The 16,070-nt window shown below is 35.4% G+C and overlaps 1 protein-coding gene across 4 annotated transcripts in view; it reads left to right on the forward strand.

Moving 5' to 3' along the window:
- lyst (lysosomal trafficking regulator) overlaps positions 1 to 16,070 on the forward strand; it is a 116,540-nt gene that overhangs the window by 90,737 nt on the left and 9,733 nt on the right. For all 4 annotated transcript variants that reach the window (XM_089116723.1, XM_089116724.1, XM_089116725.1 and 1 more), the window contains 10 exons: positions 323 to 416; positions 499 to 560; positions 642 to 697; positions 1,392 to 1,544; positions 4,527 to 4,771; positions 6,312 to 6,378; positions 11,559 to 11,715; positions 13,159 to 13,299; positions 14,116 to 14,333; positions 15,076 to 15,306. In XM_089116723.1, coding sequence (XP_088972849.1) covers positions 323 to 416; positions 499 to 560; positions 642 to 697; positions 1,392 to 1,544; positions 4,527 to 4,771; positions 6,312 to 6,378; positions 11,559 to 11,715; positions 13,159 to 13,299; positions 14,116 to 14,333; positions 15,076 to 15,306 — 1,424 coding nt within the window. The remainder of the gene's footprint in view (positions 1 to 322; positions 417 to 498; positions 561 to 641; positions 698 to 1,391; positions 1,545 to 4,526; positions 4,772 to 6,311; positions 6,379 to 11,558; positions 11,716 to 13,158; positions 13,300 to 14,115; positions 14,334 to 15,075; positions 15,307 to 16,070) is intronic.

The following is a 16,070-nucleotide window of genomic DNA, read 5'->3' on the forward strand; positions in this document are numbered from 1 at the left end:
AAACAAACAAGTATGCATAAGTACATAAATGAATAAAATTGGGAAGCAAATTAGTAAGTTACTAAATGCATAATAATAAATAAATATTTAAATACTATATCAGTAAAATTGTAAGTAAATTATTGTATAAGTAAAGCAACAAATATAAGTAAATAAGAATATCAGCATGCAAGTTAATTCATAGTTTTTCGGACTGGGATGAAATGTGACCCGACCATGTTTTTTTAGATGAACAAATCAATATGACACTGCCACTAACAGAAATGTAATATGATTGATCAGCTGATGGATTGATCTCATGCGTGTGGTTTGCCCATCACAGATGCCATCAAGGCTCCGCTAGCATTCCTCTTTGAGGACAAGGCTTACTCCTCTTCCTCCATAGTGAAGGACAAAGCCACCAGCGAGCCCATCAGGTACTCTCACCTCACAACAAGCACATCAAGGGTTCATCGCCACAGCATTTCAAAACCCAAAACGTTTGCTCTTCTGTTTTAGGTTCACGAGAAGGTGCATAAGTGTGGCGCCCTCTAGAGAGATGGCAGGAGAGCTGTTGCTGGGTAAGACTCGTTCGAAACCTCCATCACGTGATCCTTGTGTTGGCCGCTAAAATGATCTGTTGTGTTTTTTGTGTTCTGCAGGAAAATCTGGGATGTACTTTGTGGAGGATAATGTTGCTGAGACGCATGATAACCAAGTATGCTTTTTATTCCTAAACGTTTGGATGAATGTTCATCATGAGCAATCTGATCTTTTGGGTTTTTTGTCCATCAAGTTCCAAATAAAAAAGTGAAAATAATTGTAAAGTATTTAATTTATTAAATCGTTCCAAAATAGGCTTTACCTTATTATTTGAACTAGTCTATTATATGTTAATAATATTATATTATATAATATCTGTTATATTAGTTACTGATATACTATTATAGCTTGTATTCATATTTTTTTAATAATTTTTTATTTTAGTTAAACTTTTAGTTGTTTTGTTGTATATTTTTGTTAATTTTGTTTATTTATTTTATTCAAAAATATATATAGTTTGGATTAGGTTTTTTGTCTGTTTTTTTACACTATATTTTGTTATTTTTAGTTATTTTAGTACAAATAAAAATTGAGAAATATTACCTAGGCAACTAGTAGAAATAAAATAAGCTAATAGGTGTGTCCCAAGTCACATACTTATGCACTATTCTGTGATGTTTTGTAGAATAAATATAGTATAAGTATTAGTTTATGAAAATAACCCTGATCTAAAAACAATTGCATTATTTTTCCAGCAACTTATAAATACTTTTACAGTCATTCCATGAGACTAGATTTTGGTCACTCCACCCACTGCTAATAGATGTTATGTGTGTTTTAGAGGTTCACAATGTGTGCTTTTCCCCCAGAGTCCTGATGGAGAGACAGAACCGGCCTCCTTCTCCTGGACGTACGAGGAGATAAAGGAGGTTCACAAGCGCTGGTGGCAGCTCAGAGATAATGCGATGGAGATCTTCCTCACTAACGGCAGGACGCTGCTGCTCGCCTTTGATACCGCCAAGGTAACAATGCCATTGTCAAACACACGAGCATTAGCTGCTAAGTTTAGCTACGTAACTGCTGTAATCGTAGTGTTTTAAATAATTTGTTTTTCAGTATAAGTTTTGATCTCTACTGTAGACATCAGCGTGTATATTTGAACTTTTTTTTGATCATTTAAACTATTGTATCACAGAAATAATGATACTATGAGGTGGAAAAGGCTGCTTGTGAAGCTGTTTCATGAGACTCTCTCTGGGTCAGCGGCAACACAGATTTGAGTGTTGCGATATGATTTTGTCAAAGGTTTAATAGACAGATGAAATGGAAGAAGATCGCGTGGGTGTTTGAATGGAGATCACAGTCTTGAATCGTGCAGCTCTATTGTCTTATCTCTCTCTCAGTATATGTTTCAGTCTCACGTAGGGGTGGTTAATCTGTCTGATTTCCCGATTCGATTCGATTGCGATTATTGAAGTCCCGATTCGATTACAGTCGATTTTCGATTATTAACGATTCTCTATTACCGATTATTGATTTTCCATTTCACAACAGTAAACGAAAATACACTAGACCAACATATGATTATATTAGCAGCAGCAACATTTTGGTATTAATTGCACTTTTTATTTGTTTGATATTCATTGAAAATATAATGATGGTTAGTGAGGACATGCAAACATGCTTGTTGTCTACTACTTGGGCAACTCATTATCTTTAAATTTATTAACTTTCAATTTTTTTTTCAAAAGCAATTTTGTTGCATTATAATGCAAATGCACCTGGTTCTATTAATTGACAGCATTAAAATGTATTTTGTGATTTCCTTCAATTGAAAATATTTGAAGCAAGTTTGGGGGACTTGAAGGGCACCCGATTCAGAGAATCACCTAGAAATTCAAAAGAACAGCATTTATCTGAAATAGAAAGCTTTTGTAACATTAAACAATACCGTTCAAATGTTTGGAGTCGGTAAGAATTTTTATTTAATTTTTTGGGCAATAGAAAAAAGAAATCTATACTTTTATTCATCAAGGATAAATTAAGTTGATCAAAAGTTAAAGGTCAAGACATTTATAATGTTACAAATCGATTATCTGAAGCTTTTGTGTGTGACTATAAATAATTTGCTTTAAAAGTACAAAGTAATGACCCATAAAGAATTAATGCACAATATATTTTATTAACATTACAAAGACCGACCAGGAAAATAAATGTGTGCTTGAACTAGGAGCATACTTGGAGTAAATAAATAATATAACGACTGGTGCAGCCGAGTGTTTTTCCTCGTCTGGCTGCCTGGAAAGGTGTCATATGGCTTATCATATTTGTCGTGTTTTATTCCACAAAGCGTACAACTAGTGCGGCTCTTGTCCAGCTCCTTTCCCCCTTCAACTTCAGAAGCCAAAATATTTCCACACGTCAGCTTTTAACCTAACAAGGAAAGTGTTTGGATCTCGCGTGCCATCTCATCTCTGTTATGTGCACGCCACAGACGGTCCCGCCACTGCACTTCCGCGCTTCAGAGTTCCGTCTTTCGCGTTCCTTCAATATTACGTTATTATAAATACATATAAAAAAATTTTTTTTTGAAATCGATTTTTTGACATTTGTGATTCGATTCAGGATCGTCCACGTCCGCATCGCGATGCATCGAGAATCGATTTTTTCCCCCACCCCTAGTCTCACGTCTCTTCCACGCAAACACTTTGGATATTACGTCACTCAACACTCATAGATAACGTCACATTTGATCCTCTGTTGTAACAAAAGTGGGTAACTTCTGTCAACCTTGTCTATAAGCAAGGACAAAAATAGAGCGATTTAATTTGTATTAGTTTCGATTCTGGAATTTTAAAACAGTAAACAAAAAAATCATGATAGTTCGGTGAATACTTTTGTTCTCCAAGCCCTAATATATACACTACCGGTCAAAAGTTTTAGATCAGTAAGATTTTTTTATGTTTTTAAACGAAGTCTCTTCTGCTCACCAAGGCTGCTTTATTTGATGAAAACTAAAAATGACAAACAGTAATATTGTGAAATATTATGACAATTTAAAATGACTGTTTTCTATTTTAAAATGTAATTTGGAAGCTGAATTTTCAAGATCATTACTGTTGCTGATTACACATCAGTTTTCAGTGTCACATGATCCTTCAGAAATCATTCTAATATACTGATTTTATGCTCAAAAAACACAAATTATTATTTTCAATGTTGAAAACAGGCGTGTGCCATTTTCCCCCCCAAAAATTCTATGATGAATAGAAAGTTCAAAAGAACAGCATTTATTTAAAATATAATCTTTTCTAACTTTATAAATGTATTCACTGTAACTTTTGATCAATTTAACTCATCCTTGATGAATACAAGTATTTTCTAATTTCTTTCCCCCAAAAATAAAAAATAAATTCTTACTGACCCCAAACTTTTGAATGGTAGTGATTAAATCTTTCCATTTCAGATCAATTCTGTTCTTTTGAACTTTATATTCATCAAAGAATCCTGAAATAAAAATGTAAAAAACTGTTTTCAACATGGATAGTAATCATAAATGTTTCTTGAGCATCATATTATAATCATTTCTGAAGGATCATGTGACACTGAAGACTGGAGTAATGATGCTGTAAATTCAGCTTTGATCACAGGAATAAATTACACTTTACTATATATTCACATAGAAAACCGCTCTTTTAAATTGTAATAATATTTCACAATATTACTGTTTTTTTTAAATATTTTTTATCAAATAATTGCAGCCTTGGTGAGCAGAAGAAACTTCTTTTAAAAACATAAAAAAAATCTTATCGATCTAAAACTTTTAACTGGTAGTGTATATATTTATTTATACGTGTATAAATTTGCACAAATAAATGAAAAAAATATATAATTATTAATTAAATTATTGAATGAATAAATTCCCACTCATGAATTGAAAGAGACCCAATTCCATAATTCATAATCTTGCCCAACCGTAACTTCCTCTCTCGTCTCCGTTTCAGTTTCGTGATGACGTCTACCACAACATCCTGACCTCAGACCTGCCCAACCTGCTGGAGTACGGCAACATCACGGCCCTCACGCACCTGTGGAGCTCAGGACAGATCACCAACTTTGAGTACCTCACTCACCTCAACAAGCACGCGGGCCGCTCCTTCAACGACCTCATGCAGTATCCCGTCTTCCCCTTCATCCTGAGAGACTACATCAGTGAGACTCTGGACCTGCAGGAGGCCTCCATTTACAGGTCAGAGCATTATTACTGTATTTCAATGCCGTTTTTCATTGTCCACCGTAGCGTTTTTAACCAGCTGATAACGCTAGACGCCTAGCTGTGGGCGTTTGAGAGCGTTTTGGTTTTTTCCGTTGAGTCGTTTCGTTGCTATGACACAGAATATCCGCAGAAACATTTCGCAGATAATTTGTTTCATGTTAATAATCAAATTTTCATCCATTTTGTTCGGTTATCTTTACTGGTTGATGTCGTTGTACAGAAAGAATGTTGTGACAGTTGGTCGGTGTGGTGTTAGCCCCGCCCCTCCTCCACTGTGATTGGACAGCTGGGTAAAAAGTGACAGTGATGAGTCACAACTGCTTCAACATTCTTCAACTGTCGGCTACAAAAAAATGCTCAGCGCCTCGTTACGCTCATGGCGTTTTAAAAAACGCGGCGCTCCCATTGAAAATAATAGAAAAAATCCGCCAGGCACGTGAAAAAAACGATTTGGCCTTAGTGATAGCCTGATAAATAGGTCTGGGCAAAAAAAACAATCCATATTTATTTATTTGTCTCCCAAAAATAGAGTTTTTCTACATTGTTTATAGCCTTGCAGCCTCCATGTTACAGCTAATGCTGTGAGATTTTATGCTAGTTTTATCTTAAACATAAAATAACCTGATCCTGATTGATCGAGTTGACTGTTCTGACTGGTCAGTTCTCAGCATTAAATTTTCATCTTGCATCAAAATCCTGTCTATTCATTGTATGCATTTGAAGTTGGGTTTTAATGTACCCAAGTGTACCTAAAATAAAAAGAGTTTAATATACAGGTTTGTGGCTCTAAATTTCTTTTTATTAATTTTTTTTTATAAATCAGTATTAAATCAGTAATCATTGAGTCGATTCAGGAATCGAATTTAGAGCTTGCGAATCGAAATCGAAAAGAATCGATACCCAGCCCTGCTGATAAATTAGCTGATGGTTTTAAGTTCATCAACTGATTTCTTGGCCCATTAATAATAGTGTTAGCTCTCGCTGGTCATCAAAACTATGAAATAGTACAAATGGAACCATATTCTAATTTTCAGTATTTTTTAACACATAATTATTAATTCTCATATAAATTATAAAGTTTTAATAGTTATATACTGCTTCATATTTGTGTTGAAACTGTGATGCATTTTATTTTTCAGGATTCTCTGATGAATAGAAAGTTTAAAAGAACTGCATTGATTTGAAATATAAATCTTTTGTATCATAAATGTATTTACTGTCTCTTTTGATCAATTTAATGCATTCTTGCTGAATGAAAAAAAAAATACGGTAGTGAATCACGGTTTCCACTTAAATATGATGTTTTCATATCATATTTATGATATGATGCAACACAACTGTTTTCAACATTGATAATAATCATGTTTCTTGAGCATCAAATCTATCCTAGTTGGTGGACTTACGAAAACATAAAAAAAATCGCAATTATTCTAAACTGTTGACCTTATATATATATATAGAAATGTATACAAATAAAGATTTTTCCTTTCTGTTTTTCTTTTTGATGTAACAGGAACCTCAGCAAACCCATCGCAGTGCAGTCCAAAGAGAAGGAAGACCGTTATGTGGACAATTACAGGGTACGGCAGCACTGCAGGGCTTTAATTCCTGTTTACACCAGCGTCTGTTAACCAATCACACTGTGGCTCCGTTCCAAAATCTGGCGAGCTGTCTACATAGGCTCGAAGGGCTTTCCCAACAGTACATTATGTGGCCTTCTAAGACATTTTCATCTGGCTGAATTCTGACGTAGAATCACAAGTGTCCTTTGCAGAAAAGGAAATCCAGCTTAACCCTTGTGCATCCTTATGGACATTTTTGTCCTTTTCAGTTTTGTTTTTTTGATCACTTTGCCTGTGTTAAAGCTAACTATTCTACTATTTCACCGTCATTTTCTTAAAAAAATATTTTTTTGCATTAGGTACAAAAAATACTCCCTCTCAGCACCTTTTGGACAAAAATGTCCCCATTGAAAACCATTAAAACTGCAATTTTAATCCCTGGTTCAGTTAACTATAAAATTATGCAATCTTTGTTAAGAGGCTTTCATTCTGATGGCAAGACTTCAAAATTTAATTTTTTTACTATTTTTTATCAGATGGTGCCATTTTTTTTAAAGTTTGGCCTATAAACAAATATCGCTTTATTCCTGTTTTCTGCTTCGGCATACTACAGAGCCAACTGGATAAATTATGTGTGTTTTGTATGGATGTCAGAGTGTGGTTAGTATGTGTGTTATGTGTGTGTTTGTAATACTGAGAGAGAAAAACTGCAATCACTGTGAGCTCCAGTGGGGTTTTGCTGGCACCCAATGGGGAAAATATGTCACTACGCCCAAACAAACTGTTACCGAAAGCTCATTTTTTGAGATAGTCAGCTGCAAATATGGCTTGACCCCAAAAAAATTCTAACAAAAGGTTTCTCAGTGGTTTATAGTAGTATCAGATGTACTTAAAAACATACTAAAAGTTTACCAAAGTTTGACTCCAAGAAAGGCCCCATTTTCAAAATGGCAGCCGTCAGGTCTATAAAATGACCATTACTCCTTTGTATTCCTCCTAGACCAGGAATACTGGTGCCTGATAGATGTTTTGGCCATGTAATATTATAATTAGCATATTTGCATGGTAGATAAGGGACTTCAAGTGCTAGTATATATTAAAGCAATTGGTTACAAGCATATTTATGCGAAAAATAAGTAAAATTTCCCTTAAGTAATTGCATATTTCTCCTTTCTCATACCATTTTGCCTAGTGTTGGTGGTTTCTGTAGTTCATAACAATTCTTTTAATTCCAATAATGAATAAATTCATTAGAACTGTGTGGCACTGTAAAATGAGTCAAAACAGGGCTGCCACGTGAAGGCTCAGTACCACTAACCCCTTTTAATTTTTTGTCTTATTTTTTAATATTTTTTATAATGAGTGTTTTTTTTCCCTTTTCTTTTCTTTTTTTTTTATACTTTTCTTATTTATACATATCTTTTTCTATTTGTTTCCTCTAATTCTGGTTTATTTTTTATACTTTTTTGTACTGTGACTATTACCATTAGTCGTCACACTCTTGCTCCCATAGAGGTTGATTATAGTGATTCTCACAATTCCTAACTTGACAATCCACAAGCAAGCATGCATGGTAGTCCATATGCCCTACAACTGCACGGTTGTGTTCGGCAGGTAGTTGTGCAATTACAGTGGATCATCGATCTGCAGGAGGCTTTCTGGGGCAGCAGTCTTACTGGTCATAACTAGCAGGAACTGGTTGTCCAGCAGTTTCCATCCCTAATTCACTGTGTTCATGACACTTTCCTTTCCAATCCACACCATGATCTGGAAGTAAACTCTTTGGCAGTGGTATTTGGTTGAGTACTCAGTTGGAGGCAGACGTTCTGGGGTAACAAATGATTTGGCGGTAACGATTTTCTTGCTAAAAAGGTTGTAGCGCAAAGAGTCAAGTAAGCCCATTGATCTGCATGATTGTCACAACATTCAAGAATGGACTCTGCGAGCATATCAGTCTGAACACTACTTGTGTCTTTACTTCCATGTGTTAGTTCAACAGAAAAGGCAATCGGTTTGGCTGTTGAAAGGAACACTTCTTTTTGGTGGTTCAGCTTTATTCTCTTGTTGGATTTTAATGTCTTTTTTATTTATGTACTATTCTCGACACCGTCGACATTTTGAGTACTATTTCACCAGCGGAACATCATCGTCGGCTCTTTGTACACTTGCGTTGTTGATTCCATCAGCTACCTTCTGATGAGCCTCAACCACATCAGAGCCATCTCTTAAGTTTTTACAGCAAATGGGGAAAGTTTCTTGGATTATAACAACATGACTCATGGTCAAAATTGCATTTGGAGTGTACTTTTTCCTCAAGCTAATTCAACAATGTCAATTGCTGAAAATTGTGCATTTAATTTTGTTGGGTTTAGTATAATGCCCCCTGTATACTCAAAAAACATCTATAGAGGATGCATTACACCTTATTCAAATTGAAATGAGTGACCTTTTTAGGGGGTTCACACACAGGCCTCTGTTCGGGCTAATTTAGATTTTTTTTATGATCCGAGTTATACAATCCAATTTAAGTTACTTTTGGGTGCAAAAATTTTTTTTTACATTGAATGCAAAGTCTGTGTTTTAGCAAAAAAAGGGTATGTGTCCAAAAACACGTACTGAGTAGGAATAACATGACAGGCTAAATGGTTTACATCTCTGGTTCACCCCAAACAAAGATAAATCCTTACAGTAATCTCACAAAATCATATATTCCATAAGTTTGTAATCATGTCAGTGCAATTTAGTGAATCCAATGGATTCATAGACCCAGAAAAAATGGGGTTAGACACCAATATTACTTTGCTAAGTCAAATAATGAAGGAGGTAGGATATTTTAAGGGCTTCTTGTCCATCTTAGACGCCATCTTGAAAATTACACCTTTCTAGTGGTCAAACTTTGGTAAACTTTTAGTATGCTATTTAGGACACCTAATACAACAAAAAACAGCTGAGAAACCTTTTGTTAGAATTTTTTTAGGGTTAGGTGTTTCTTTTTCATAAATGCAGCCGTCTAAGATATCATCCTCAAATTTGGAACACAACCTATTTAGATATATGGCTTTGATTTTATTGCAGTTTTGAGTTCAACCTGATTTATAAAATATATATTTTATATAAAATATTTTTTTATGAATAATTTTCATAAACTTATACCTATGTAACTTTTTTTGGGGATTTACTTAGTATTATTTTTTTACTTCAGCAATAATCTGCAAAGGGTCTTCTTTAAAATGATACCAAACTTAAGTCTGTGCTTTTTATGACAGTTTTTTGACATGGACATTTTTGTCCTCTTTTTACCTATGTGTAACTTTTTTTAATTGATGCACAAGGGTTAACAATACCATAGTCAAGTCTCTCACTTATGAGACTCTATTTCAATATGCTACCTAAGAAGACAGCTGCACGGTTTGATCATTTTGTATCCATATTTCTTTGGATCATCCATATTCAGCGTGTATGATTACAGCTGATGTCATTATGTGTGTGTGTAATGGCTCTTTTTCACTGTATGGTACGGTACGGCTCGCTTTAAATGGTACCAAGCGTACCGTACCGATACTAAAATGTGACGTGAAAACACTGCAGATCACCGATTGGTCAGACAACATCAAACCCGCTAGATTTAAATAGCCAGTAACAGCCACCGTTGTAGCACCTGTTTTAACCCTCTAAGCGCCACGGTCGAGTTAACAAGATTGAAGCACTGAATAAAATGGCCGATTTTGTCAAATCGAGTGTCGAATTTCGTTCGACCTCTCCTCCACTGGATGGCAGACGTGTCATACTTCCTCCTTGACTCAAAAAAACGTCATGCTTCCATACAATCAGCGCATTGAAAAAGCGGAGCTAGTTTGCTAGCGGATCAATCGCGGAGACCGTATTGTGGTGGAGACTTTGTCTAATACCACTGGAAACGTTCGACGAGGTGAAGTGTGAATGAAATGTCATATCATATGACTAATATATATGTGCCCCATACATGGAATCAGAGTGCCTACTGTTTGTAGTAAATGGAAAATCTCTACAGCAAAAGGCCAACCACTACATGCAGTCAGGTTGTTTCTACCATTTAATAGTACGTATTTATACAGTTTGTTTACTACTTACTAGAGCCAGACCGATATATCGGCCGATATTAGGCATTTTCCATAATATTGGTATCGGCAGTTATAATGGCCGATAAATGAATATTTCAAAAATAAAATTAAAATGGACGAAACTCACTTTAATCATCTCTCCTTGGCCTGTTATATTGAAAATGAATGTTTTACAATTTGCAGTATGATGTTATCTATTGTTAATCATAGACTAGCTAACCACAAAGCTAGCTAATGCCACTATCATCAGTGGAAGACCGCTAACGTTAACATTAATGAGCTTGGAAACAACAATGAACTTTTTCTGCCTAAATAAAGTAATGATTACTGTATTTATAACTAGTATATCTCTAGTTACAGTCCCTGCATTGTAAAATGTAAGTTATACTTGCGAGGAGTGAACATTTAGACATAGAGAAAAAGTATCAAACGTATCTTGTGCAGAAAAGTTCGCTTTTCTTTTACACGTGTGTGAAATCCAACAATATTTAATAAAAAAAAAATCGGCCGATATATCGGTATCGGCCTTCAAAATCCTTTATCGGTCGGGCTCTACTACTTACTATATACCTGAGCATTCAGTGTTGTGCAATATAGCATACAGAAGGTCATGGACATTTTGGGGAGAAAGAAGTGCTGCATTTTATAATTTAAACATCCTGAAAATTCTATAATCCATGATTACTGCCACCATATGATGTCATAACATGCAAATTAGATGGGAAAATGTAATCCCTACATAAACTTTGGGTTATCGTTAATATTTCTCTAATTTACAGAAAGTCTTTATCATTTGTTACTTTTAAGATAAAGCCTTTTGAAATTAAGATGTCAAAAGCAGAACGTTTTAGGACAAAACATCTGGCGCCTAAACGGTTAAAATAAAATAAAAATAAAACGTCCAAAAAAGAAATGGCTGAATCGTGGTTAGTGGACGAAGTGCAGACGTTCCCTCGTTGGTTGCAGAGGAGCGGATAAACTATAACGGTCAGTCTACACTTTGAAGCGGTACTGACTGCAGTGGAAAACCAAACCGAGCTAAAGCGAACCGAGCCGTACCATGCCATAAGTGTAACTAACTATTGATTTCCTCCACAGTATCTGGAAGAGGAGTTTAAGAAGGGCAAGCGAGAGGACGACCCCATGCCACCCGTCCAGCCCTATCACTACGGCTCTCACTACTCCAACAGCGGCACCGTGCTTCACTTCCTGGTCAGGCTGCCGCCCTTCACCAAGATGTTTCTGGCCTATCAAGGTCAGTTCTGGCATGATCTGGCATATTTACATGGTGTATTATCATACAACAATGTTCATATATATCAAATAAACATAAATAAGTTCAACTTTTATCAACGTTTTCAAAATCGAGGAGCTCATAATATGATAATGATTTAATTTTGAATTTTTGACAAGTGTAATCTAACAAAATTGAATATTTGTCAATAATTTTAAATGTACAGCATTCATATTTAAATCATTTGGTCGTATTATAAGCTCCATATTTGACCAGGCAGATTCAAAAATATTAAATGTAAAAGTAAAACGTTTGAGTTTGGTTTTCTTCAGTAAGTGAACTCAACAAAGGACACTTAATAATTAAGTCAAACAAAGCCTACTGTGTCATATAAAATATGCAAATTTCTATGATTCTTATTGATGAACATGATCAGATTAAAGTATTATAATTGTACAAACGTCCTCCTTCAGATCGAGTCTTCTTTCTGCTGTCAAATCTGATTTTTATCAAGTAAACATAAGAACATAAGAATGAATAAACATAATTTACTTAATTATCCATGAATCTTTTTTTTTTTTTAGAAAAATCCTGTTAAAATGTAAAATATGATCATCAGCCTTTTGAGGAAGATTTATTAGTTCATCTATTAGTATCGCATTGTATTACATGTTTTAAAAATACAGAGCTTTGATCATAAAAATAAGCATTTAAATAAGACAGATATTGATATTTATATGCATTTTATGTCAGTATCTGCTATTCTGTTTTCATTGATTTACATAAGTATAAGAATATCATTGCTTTTTGACCATATGCACATTAGCACCTGCACTAAATAGCATGAATGCGTTTACATAAAAGCCTGTTGTGTATCAAATATGATACTTAATTAAAAAAACATGGAAATTATTTATCTAATTATTTTTCCTGACTATTATTTAATATGTCAGGCTTTACAGGGTTATTGAAAAGCAATATTAATACACATATTCTTACTAAAACCTTTTATTATATGGCAAATCACTGTGCTGTGTGGCGCCTAGCGTCATCCTTTAACACGACATTTCGTACCTTATTATGTAAATGTTCATGATTTGCATATTCAAGAAAACAGAAGCTCCGGAACATAAAAATCGAATGCAACCACCCCTTAAAAAGCACTGAATTATGATCTGTTGTCTGTTCATAACTCATATTCACCCTCATCAATTAGGATTCAGCATCGCCACGTTTTTAATATTTAACAGCACCTGCGTTTGCAGCAACGTGAGTGTGATGCTTGTAAAGGCTGTCATTGAAAAGGGTCTTTCTGAAGTCTCACGCTACATGCATTAGCCTCAGAAAGATGATCAGGCCTTTCATCCAGCCTCTTTCCTCCTTTCTCCGTCTATTTTTAGTTCAGTTGGTTTATCCATATTAGGTAACACAAGAAACTAATGAAAGGTTTTGTGTGTCTCGCAGACCAGAGCTTTGATATTCCCGACCGAACGTTTCACTCCATGAACACCACGTGGCGTCTGTCGTCCTTCGAGTCCATGACGGATGTCAAAGAGCTCATCCCAGAGTTCTTCTACCTGCCCGAGTTTCTGGTCAACAGAGAAGGTGGACACCTGGTTTTCTTCTTCTAGCATCCAACTTCTCATGAAGGAAATGTCTCGTCACAATCAAAATATGAAAATAACCTTTCCTTAACCCTAATCCGTCCCTCGGGTCATTTTGACCCGGAAATTGTTTTTGTTTTTTTAATTGAATGTTCATCAGAGGGATCTAAGACCCCATGACTTTTGTCGCACTTGAACCATGAATACACCCAAAAAATTAAATGGATTCAAAGAGTTTAGTGGTTGAAATTTCAATTTGACCCCCATTGGAATGAATGGAATGCTTCAGTACACAGAGAACAACCTAAAATGCTCAAAATTCAAACTAAAAATGTTAAAACTTGACCATTTTTTAAAATATTATGTCTACATGTGCATCTGAATGCATACTGAAGAGAAACTGACTTTAGGACCCAGCGGAACAACTCATTTGCTCCATATAGAGATATAAGAGTCATGAAAAATCATGTTATATTATTTTATTTTTCCACAAGAGGTCGGCAAAGACACCTATTGTTAGATCTTTTGAGCTGAATTTAAATGGTTATGCACGAAATTGTGAGTTATTTTGAATTTAAGTTGTCAGGAATGTGAAATTACTATTTATTTATTGATTAAATATAGTAATTTTAAAGGTAAATAAAATTAAAAAATTTCGGGACAAAAAAAAAATTAAGTAAATTTTTAGGGAAGGGAATGATTTGTTATGAGGGTAACCTAGATAAAACCAATGAATATTAATGTAAAACATTCAAGATTCATATTAAAAGCAGTTTCCTAATGTTAGCGTGGTATTTCCCGCTCTCCCCTCTGGCAGGTTTTGACTTTGGCGTGCGGCAGAACAGCGAGCGGGTGAACCACGTGAATCTGCCGCCCTGGGCCAGGAACGACCCGCGACTCTTCATCCTCATACACAGACAGGCTCTGGAATCGGACCAGGTCTCCCAGACGCTCTGCCAGTGGATTGACCTGGTGTTCGGGCTCAAGCAAAAGGGCAAAGCTGCAGTCCACGCCATCAATGTCTTCCATCCTGCAGTACGATTCATTAATACGTGCAGCTTTACACTGATATTTTACGTCTTTTGGTCTTATTAAAAAATCAAAGCCTGTCAAAAACATGTTCAGGCACAAAAAAAAAATATTTGTGCTTAAAAGAAATTAAGCTTAATTTAGGACCACTACTATTCAAATGTTTGGGGTCGGGACGATTTTTTTAGACTCATTTTTCTTAGACTCATCAAGGCTGCATATTTGATCAAAAATACAGTAAAACAGTGAAATATTATTACAATTAAAAAAATAGCAATTTTCTATGTGAATATATAGTAAAATGTAATTGATTCCTGTGAGCAAAGCTCCAAATTACTCCAGTCTTCAGTGTCACATGATCCTTCACAAATCACTCTAATATGAGGGTTTGCTGCTCAAGAAACATGATTATTATCAATATTGAAAACAGGTCATATTTTCATGGAAACTGTAATGGATTAATTGATGAGTTTAAAATTTGAAATAGAAACTTTTTGTAAAATTATAAATGTCTATGCTGTCAGGTTTGATCAATTTTATGCATGCTTGCCAAGTAAAAATATTAATTTTCGGGAAAAAAAAAGAAAAAAAATCTAACCCAGAAGTTTTGACAGTTTTGTATGTATCAGCATTACTGTATATCGGCTGTGTTTGCCTTTTCCATTTCTCAAATCCATCATTGATGAACCCATATCGGACTTAACTAGCATCCGTAAATGAATCAGATTTTCCCTCTCTGTCTCTTTAGACTTACTTTGGCATGGACGTTTCTGCTGTTGAAGACCCTGTTCAGCGCCGGGCTCTAGAAACTATGATCAAGACGTACGGCCAAACTCCCAGACAACTGTTCAACGCTTCCCACATCAGCCGAGCGGGAACCAAACTCCTCTCGGATGCAGAACTGCCGGCGGCCATGGGCCTCCTGGTGCAGCTGGCCTTCAGAGAGAGCCGGGAACAGCCCAAAGACTCCACCTACCCGGTACAGCAAACGCACACTGCGGAAATTATTGTGCGGTTTGACATTAAATAGCTTAAAGGAGTAGTTCACTTTTAAAAAACTTTGCTGATAATTTACTCGCCCCCATGTCATCCAAAATGTCCATGTCTTTCTTTCTTCAGTCGAAAAGAAATTAAGGTTCAAAATGAACGAATCCTTTTATCGAGTCATTACGTTCATTTCGTTCGTTGAATGAACCAAATGACTCGAAAAAGATTCGTTCATTTTGATGAACGAGTTTCGAACAGGAGTCACGAACGTTCTAGCTTCTAGTTCTAGCGTTCTAGTTCTAGCTGACTAGTAGTCATTTATTTAAGCAATTAGTCAACTAATCAATCGCTTATAATAAGCCATAAATCATAATAATGAGCCTTTAATTGCCTATATATTACATAGCCAAATCAGCGCTCAAACGTCAAACCATCCAAGGTCGAAATAACATACACTGCACATCACTTGAGTCACCCCCATCCAAGATGTCCATATCTTTCTTTCTTCAGTCGAAAAGAAATTAAGGTTCAAGATGAACGTTGAATGAACCAAATGACTCGAAAAAAGATTCATTCATTTTGATGAACGAGTTCGAACAGGAGAGTCACGAACGCGCGTCACAGAACAGAGCAAGGCGAGCATTTGTGCTTATAAAACTTAAACTTTGTTATTTGTTTATTAAATGAGCAATCGTTTCGCTTGATAAGACCCTTATTCATCGTCTGGAGTCGTTTAAAGCCCTTTGAACAGTTTGT

Source organism: Pimephales promelas, chromosome 11, assembly GCF_988280905.1.
Source record: "Pimephales promelas chromosome 11, fPimPro1.hap1.1, whole genome shotgun sequence".
In the NCBI taxonomy this organism is placed as follows: Eukaryota; Metazoa; Chordata; class Actinopteri; order Cypriniformes; family Leuciscidae; genus Pimephales; species Pimephales promelas.